This window comes from Genypterus blacodes, unplaced genomic scaffold (genome assembly GCF_046128005.1).
Source record: "Genypterus blacodes isolate CSIRO-AG114 ecotype Tasmania unplaced genomic scaffold, CSIRO-AGI_Gbla_v1 ptg000104l_1, whole genome shotgun sequence".
Taxonomy (NCBI): Eukaryota; Metazoa; Chordata; class Actinopteri; order Ophidiiformes; family Ophidiidae; genus Genypterus; species Genypterus blacodes.
This window is the reverse complement of record NW_027466908.1, coordinates 946,275-955,000: the sequence shown is the minus strand read 5'-3', so window position 1 is coordinate 955,000 and position 8,726 is coordinate 946,275. Positions and strand designations below refer to the sequence as shown.

At 48.4% G+C, this 8,726-nt stretch overlaps 1 protein-coding gene across 1 annotated transcript; it reads left to right on the top strand.

Moving 5' to 3' along the window:
• The first annotated feature begins 15 nt into the window (after positions 1-15).
• On the top strand, positions 16-8,021 carry LOC143008397 (E3 ubiquitin-protein ligase pellino homolog 2). The gene is made up of 7 exons (XM_076160138.1): positions 16-358; positions 3,360-3,489; positions 4,017-4,118; positions 4,204-4,401; positions 4,520-4,705; positions 4,808-5,013; positions 5,351-8,021. Exons 1-7 carry the CDS (start codon positions 279-281, stop codon positions 5,733-5,735), a joined length of 1,287 nt encoding a protein of 428 aa, XP_076016253.1. The 5' UTR covers positions 16-278; the 3' UTR covers positions 5,736-8,021.
• The last annotated feature ends 705 nt before the right edge of the window (positions 8,022-8,726 follow it).

Here is an 8,726-nt window from a genome sequence, read left to right as displayed (position 1 = left end):
CACTCCCTGCCGCTAGCCGTTGTTGTACGCTATGCTACATAGATTTGTTGCGATACTAACTACACACTGACGACAAACCCGCGGAAAGATGCTCCTTTTCGGGATGAAAGCTATAAAACAAGGAAGAAAAAGTCTGGAAAAACTTTGTCAAAGTGTGCCCAAACTTTGATTGACCGCACAGCCCGTATCACTCCTCTGTAGTTTCGGTGTGCTAGCATTGTTTCATCTCGCCACTCTCGCCGTCGGACGCGTTTTCTCTCCTGGAACCTTCCAGTCTGATGAATTCGCCGAAAAAGGACGGAGATGATGATGTGCCCGTTAAAGACCCGGTAAAATATGGCGAACTGGTCATTTTGGGGTAAGTAAGACCTAAATATGAAACAAAATGGCTAAAATTGTGTGTGATTCACCTATCTATCAGCGCATTAATCGTGCATATAACGGGTTAGTTTGTGTTTAATTCTCTGCTATTATCACGAACACCGGCGTTTCTCCGTGTAAAGTCGAGTTGGCGACACATTTGCTTCTTTAGCGGAATATGTAGCCAGTCTATGTCGGCGTAGTGATGTTACAAACTAACTTTGAGAGCCAGATTCTCTCCTTCTATGTGTCATTTTGTCGCTTATTAGTTTCCCTTAAGGTGTGTCTGAGTGTAAAATGACTGAAATGTGCAGTAATCAGGGCACACAGGGCTACTACGGATGTAGCCGCTGTTTCATCAATGGTTGTAGTGGCGCTGAGCTGCTCAGGCTGAGGATCCCAATGATGTCATACTATGCTGGAGCTGTGATCGCCTAAAGTGGGACAGAGCTTTGTCTGATAAATGCGTGGGAGCTGTTAGGATCAGTTTCGACATCAATTCGTCTTTTATTACTGATTGATAATCACTGCAACCTGGCAAAGACCCATGTCAAGGAAATGTCACACACACACTCACACTCACCCCCCCCTTAAAGCACCAGCACACACAGAAGACAGGATGTGCTGATGACAGCCACCAGCTTCCACGGCGTTTCCACCCCTGCAGCTCCATGCTGTGCTGGGTCTGCAGAGACCAGCAGTGCCACAATACACACACACACAGTCACACACACACAGTCACACATAGGCCTCTCTGTCGCCCTGCAGAGCTTCCTGTGTAAGCCCAACATAACTGACCTAATGGCCTATCTCTTCCTCTCTGGCTGATCATGGAGTGAGGAGGCTGTGGCCTGCATCAGCATACTGATGAGCGCTCCTCCTCGTCATCTGCCCGTGTGAACAGAACATTCTTTTACACCTTCCGCGCCTTGGAAAAAAACGCAGTAATCATCCGCTGCCAGTTTTAAGCAGACTCGGCCAAATCACCGGATCTTTGGGTCAACAGTCGTTCTTTCTGCTGGAGATGTGCATCTGCAAATGAGTCATATACTTTGGGTTAGTTCAGATTTCTGGCATTTAATAATTTCTAAAGATATATTTGTAAAGTTAGGAAGTTGGAGGTAAATCTGCACACTATGACCCCTTTCATGCGTTTCAGGCAGTCTAGTTTGTGTGGGCAGCTGTTACCGCCTGCACAAGGAGGCGTTTGATGTAGTGTACATGTCTGTCCACTAGTGTTCACTGGGGAGTCTGTTAGTATCTGGGTTCACACGGAGACCGTGGGAGGATGAACTGTTGTTTCTCCAACATACGTTTCAATTTATCAGGTTAATTATCCTAAGCCTTACAATCCTTATGTCAAGGTTTTGGCCCGGACGCGCTCATGCTGGAGGGAGGAACTTCAAGGGCTAACGGGTCCTGCTGGGCCATCTTGATGATTCAAGTTAGCACATGTTACAACTGCGATCTTGTCGTTATCGGGCCCTGCAAGAGTCAATGTTGAGCAATCTGTGGAGTTTGGCAGTGTGTCCTCCTTCAGCTGTCACAATACGGCTGTGGTGTTACACGGTTCACAATAAAGTCAACATGCTGCATGGCTCAGTCCTGTATGGGATCACTGACATCCAAATGAGTCATGTGTACTTACATTTACATGTTGGCCATTAGCATAGGCTGTTCCCTTTGTACACTCCGGATATTTAGCTCATTTGAATGGCATTATGCTGACATTTGAACAAAATTCAATTATTACCTTAATGGTAGTATAATGTGCATGTAAGTGTGCTTGGTGCATGTTCAGCATACTGATTCGTTCCCGTGTCTGGGTCATTTGATGACCTTGGAACCCAGTTGGAATGGAGCTCGTCTCTCTCCCGCTTCCTGCCGGCCCCCGTGTTTCCGTCGCCTGTTTGTCCATCACTGGTTTGACTCTGCTGTGTGTGTCAGTCTGGTGGATCACATCACGGCCCCAGTGTCGACGGCTGCTTCACTGCAGCCCATGTGATCTTTGCTGTGGCTGCCTGCCACCGGGTGTTATCTTAGTTAGCCCGGAGTGGATATCACACTCATCACCTCTGTATCCATCAGCCACTGTAGCTCTGCTCAGCTCCTGCTCCCCTCCCCTCCCATCACTCTCCCTCTTTATTTATCTCTCCCTCACCCTTTTATCTCACCCATAACACTCTTAACACTCTCTGTGCCGCATTCCTCTGCCGTGCACCAGCCGCTCCCTGCCAGCCTCGCAGGGTTGTGCTGAGTGCTGACTTTCACACAGGCAGGTCTCCTTCTATGCATCAACTTTCCTTGGGTTGAGTTCTCAGCATTGGTTCCTCATTGCAGACATGGCAGGAGGAGCACAGGTGTAACTAATAACCTTAACGAGGTTCCTGTCAAATGAGCTTTGCCAGTAAGTCAGCATGAAGGACACTAAAGCTGGCACAGCCGAATGGAATGCAGCCATCATTAATGTTAGACATTAACACCTGTGTGTCTGTGTGTGTGTGTCTGCTTGTACTAATGGACACAACATTCTAATTGTGATCTGAACTGGAGTGCTTCCTGTCTTGTGTTTTTCTCCGTTTCAGTAAATGAGAACTTCAAGTGCAGGTTGAGGTTCAACATAACAAGTTGTTCTTCTTCTGTGACTTCAAATGATGGCTGTAATGTAGATAAACAAAATTAATTGGCCTTGCAACTCGGCACCCTCAGTGGAGTTTTACGAGTCTCTTTAGTTCCCTGGTCATAAATAACACATGCGGCGTAGATGGCAGACCGTCTTGTTCCGCCGTGATGAACTGGATTGAGCCGCATTCATTGATGTGCGAAGATGATTGATGTTGCGTTGTGTTTTAACGCCGTGTGAAGTTATGCCAATAAACTCCCCGCCGTGACGGAGCGTTAAAGCTCCTTTATAGTCTCTCTACTCCAGCGTGGCCCGGTTTGGAGGCGAGCACACGCCGCTTTCTTGTTTCCACGCTCTTATTGTTATCTTTCTGCAGGTACAATGGATCTCTGCCGTGCGGAGACCGAGGGCGCAGAAAGAGCCGCTTCGCCCTGTATAGACGGGCCAAGGCCAACGGGGTCAAACCCAGCGCCGTGCACATCCTCAACACGCCACAGGACAGCAAGGTGTGTGTGTGTGTGTGTGTGTGTGTGTGTGTGTGTGTGTGTGTGTGTGTGTGTGTGTGTGTGTGTGTGTGTGTGTGTGTGTGTGTGTGTGTGTGTGTGTGTGTGTGTGTGTGTGTGTGTGTGTGTGTGTGTGTGTGTGTGTGTGTGTGTGTGTGTGTGTGTGTGTGTGTGTGTGGGGTTTCCTTCCTGTGACTCCTGTTTGTCTTTCATAAGTGAGCTAAAAGAAGGATGACTAAGCTTGAAGAGTGTGTGTGTGTCAACACATTTTTGTTAGTGAGCTTTGATTTAATTGTTTTGCTGCTCAGAGAAACACTTTTCGTGAGAGGTGTTTGTGTGCTCCTGCGACTAAAGCTGGGACGTGTTTAGCTTCGTAAATATTAATACACAATAAAACCTGAACTCACCCTCTGGTATGAATGTTAACCCCACACAGAGAGGAGCTCAGTGTGTGTGTTAAGTTTTGAACGTATGGATCAAATAGTGGAGGGCAGACGATGTGATTGCGTCAGGTCTGGTTGTTGTTGCAGGTTGTCCACAGCAGGGGGCAGCATAGCATCTCCTTCACTCTGTCCCGTAACCAGACTGTGGTGGTGGAGTACTGCCATGACAACAACACAGACATGTTTCAGGTAATGAGCTTCAACAATGTAAGCTAGAGGCTGATGTAACTGTAGACTCAGTTAGTAGTCCTGACTTTGCTGTTCGCCCCTGCAGATCGGTCGCTCCACAGAAAGCCCCATTGACTTTGTGGTGACGGACACCTCTGGAGGGGGAAAGGAGGGGGAGGACCCCTCCATCGCTCCCAGCACCATCTCCAGGTTCGCCTGCAGGGTGGTGTGTGAACGCAACCCACCATACACCGCTCGCATCTACGCTGCAGGCTTCGATTCCTCCAAGAACATCTTCCTGGGAGTGAGTACAAGTTTAAGTTGTTAGAAAGTGCTGAGTGTAAGCAGTGAGCAGATTTGTAGATCAGCTTAAGTGATTTGTTTCTGTCCTGAATGATTTCTGTTCCTTCATCCCTCTGCAGGAAAAAGCTACCAAGTGGAAAAACCCTGATGGACACATGGACGGCCTGACCACCAACGGGGTGCTGGTGATGCACCCAGAGGGGTTCCCAGAGGACCCCAAACAGGGTCTGTGGAGGGAGATCTCAGTGTGTGGAGATGTCTACGCCCTGAGGGAGACGCGCTCTGGACCCAGCCGCGGCAAGCTGGTGAGTCGCACAATGTTGATATCATAGAGGCCCGTGGAATCCATTTATGAGAGCTGTCCTTCAGAATGATTGTGTATAAATAAGGAATGTGTGTGTCTGCAGGCTGAAGGGGAGAGCAGCGCTCTGCGTGACGGCTCCTTGGTGGACCTGTGCGGTGCCACCCTGCTGTGGCGCACAGGCGAGGGGCTCCTGCGCGCTCCCACCCTGCGTCACCTGGAGGCACTTCGCCAGGAGCTGAACGCGTCACGGCCTCAGTGCCCCGTGGGCCTCAGCACGCTGGCCTTCCCCAGCCTGCCGCGCAGCCACAGGTGAGGCCACAGGCATGAATCATTAACCCTCAGGGGTCTGAGAGCACAGTGACCATCTGGGAACGCCTACGATGCGTTTCTTTAAGACATCAGCGTCTCTACATGCACAGTCACACTGAGAAAACAGCTGCAGGGCAGTGATGAGTTTCGGGGTGCATCTCATGAGGATTTGTGTCTGGTGCCATTAACTGCTCTGTAATACTGCTGTTTAACCACAAGGGGGCAGCATCTCCATGGCCTTATTTTGGATTAAACTCACTGCCTCAGGTTTGAATTTACATTAATTCATGAAATGTGATGATGAAGTATTAAGTGTTGACTCTCTGTGTCCCTTCAGCCTTGAAGAACGCCAGCCCTGGGTCTACCTCGCCTGCGGCCACGTTCACGGACGCCATGACTGGGGCCAGAGGTCGGAGGGAGTGGCGGACCCAGGGGAGGCCGACGGCTCCACGGTCCGCAGAGAGTGTCCCCTGTGCCGGAGCGTGGGCCCCTACGTGCCGCTGTGGCTGGGGTGCGAGCCGGCTGTGTACGTAGACGCCGGCGCTCCCACTCACGCCTTTGTGCCGTGCGGCCACGTGTGCTCAGAGAGGACAGCCAGGTACTGGGCCGAGACCCCGCTGCCCCACGGGACCCACGCCTTCAGACCCGTCTGCCCCTTCTGCTCCGCTGCCCTCAGCACCCCTGGCTGGACGCGGCTCATCTTCCAGGGCCCCATAGATTAGAGCAGCTGCTATCAGAGCAAACCATCAGTGTTCAGTATGCAAAAGTAAACGATCAGAGAGGTCAGAGGTCACATGTTGTTTAAACGTGTGTGTGTTCTACTCTTAATAATCGTCCAACTCTGTGGTGCTGAAAGTTCCTCCGCCTGCTTCTGCTCTGCTCTTTGTTCCTCTGAATCTGATCAGGAGGTTGGGAGAGGTCTCACACACACACACACAGACACACACATACACATACAACACACAGGCTGTAACGTTGCATCAGAGGCGTGTAACAGGAGAGGCCTGTCACTCTGGTTAGATCGGCAGCACTTTGAGTGTAACCCATCAGGCCTGAAGCTGCGGTCACATGATGAGCAGTGACTCGATCAGAGCGAGCACACACACACACACACACGCACACACGCGCCGCTCTCATTTAACCACATCCCTGTTTGACCTGTCTGCCCAGGTCGTTTCAAACGCACAGCCAATCAGAGGACAGTTGTTCTTTAGCTCTCCAGTTGGCCCACAGGCTCTCTCACTGCACTTAAACACACCTCAGATCTCACCTCTCCTGTCCAGATCCCATTCAGAACATGGAGCAGACGGAGCAGGTACGCGGCCTCGGAACTTTACTGGAGAACGACTCAGACTTCAGAACCCTCTCACAAGCAATAATGGCACTCCTATAGATATAAGCTAGTCACCGTACTCCGGTAAGCCAAGTGTTAGGCTCCTACAAACATGGCTCAAAGCGTTTTCCAGGTAAAAGGCTCAAGCAGAGGTGTGTTCAGTTCCGTAATGGTATTTCCTAGTGAGGTCATTGTATATGTTGATGTAACCAAATCACTACAATTTAGAAGAGAAATAACAGTGACTAAATATGTCGTTACTTATTTACGATGCGTTGAAGTGACGCGGCAACGATTTAACAATACGTACGTGATGTTTGGGGATAATTACGGTGGCGTTAGGTCCCTCTCATTGTTTCTGTTTCAATTTGATAATCGTCGTTCACTTGGCAGGTCTGCGGTCTCTTATATGAAACTCTGCGTCACGTCAAAACGCTCCAACGTACATTAATAATCCGATGTCGGTGACGTAGTTTGGATGTAATTTTCCTAAAAGTGGTTCGATGTAGATTCAGCGGCGTATCACGTAAATGAGTGTGATGTTTGCTGCCGTAAAGCGGCGCTTGGTATCGTGCAGATGAGTTACCGGTGTGTTAAGTTGAACACACTTCTGTTTGCTGCGTTCTGCTATACAGGGTCGACGTCAAGAGTCTAAAGGTTTGACCTCGCGTAACCTCAAAACATCGCCGTGTTTTGTTTCAAAGAAAACTATTTTGTTATGGAAATGTGGGCGGGGTTTATTTGAGGAAGTGGGCGGGATTCTTTTAGATGTTCAGTGTTAAACAAAAAAAACAAACAAATCTACAGCTATTTTTCTAACTGATAATTGGTTTTAGTTAACCGTTGTTACTTAGTGTAAGCAAGTTGTGTATGTTTCCGAATAATATCGTGTGGTAGATCTAGGAGAGCTTGTGAGTGAGAAAACATTGCCAACACTGTGTCAGACAGCCACACACACACACACACACACACACACACACACACATATACACATATACACACACACCGCTACCGTAAAACGTTGCCCAGACAATGAATGTAGCCAAATACTCGGGCTATGTTTAGCCTTCCCTGGTGCTCATATTGAATGGTCTATATTGTGATACTATTTTTGTAACTGAATATTACGGTGTAGCTCGGTGATGATCTAGCTCCAAACAAGTCTGTCAATACTAGCCTCAAGTATGGAAGTATAACTGATGACACACACACTCACGCAAAAGGTCGTGTCTAGCTTGCATGTGCTGAACGTCCACATACAGTATGTACACTTCACACACACACACACACACACACACACACACGTATTCACTCCAAACTTTGCACGGTTGCCAAACTGTATTGATGCTGAGTGTTTTCTCCTTTGAGAAGAGGCAGACGCCGCGTCTTCCAACTCCTCAGCTGTTGAAACGGCAGCGTTCCTACTTTTGGAAGACCTCTCCCAAAAACAAAAGAAGCCTGAATAAATCCTCATACTTGATGGACGCGTGATGATTATGAATGAGACTACTATGCTAACATGTTCCACTAAACCACTAACTGCAGATCCACGGCGGCGGGTGTTTCCATTTTGTATTCAGCGGGACTTTCAGCTCCCACTATTTATTTTGCCCCATGAACAGTAGCTCTATAGAACAGGATGGTTGTTATGACGATAGACACGCCTTCAAATACACGTCGTCTCAAAAATACCAGCAAAGTATGACATAACTGAGGCTAAGTTACAGGATATATTCTATATCATTCTGGCTCCGTTGTAGGTTGAGCTATTTAATCCAAAACAGAAATACTCCTAATTGTCTTTTGTACTCAGGTACCAACATGACATAAAGAAGTATTGGCGTCCCTGAACAGTAGAGACCAGCCCTGCTTCAGTGTAGAACAATGAGTACACAGTAGAGAACTGAGTACTTTTAAGTCCACTCAAAGTCTAAATACAAGATGTAAACATCCAGGGTGGTGGACAGTTGACGTACTTGCTAATGACACTAGCTCAGGATGAGTGTGTTACAGTGATTTCTGACACATCACCAACAACGAAAGACAGTTCCAGTTATTGTATTCAACCACGTCCTGTAACAAACATTCAGTGTGAGAGAAACTCTGTACTGTAGTTTCATACGGGTGTTTTACACAAACCACAAGCTCCATCTCCAGTCAGCTGACCTTTACGCCAAAACCTACGGGGTCACGCCGGTGAGTCCTGCTCTCCGAGACGACATCTCTTAAACAGTTCATGTGTTGGCATGTGGATGGGAGATGAGTTGCAGCACCCTTTTGTTTTGGTTTTCTTCCCTGATGTCCACGTTCATCTTGGTGATTTTCCTTTGGCTCTGTTGTTATTTTGGGTTTCGGGTGTCCACACGCTAAATCCTTCTCC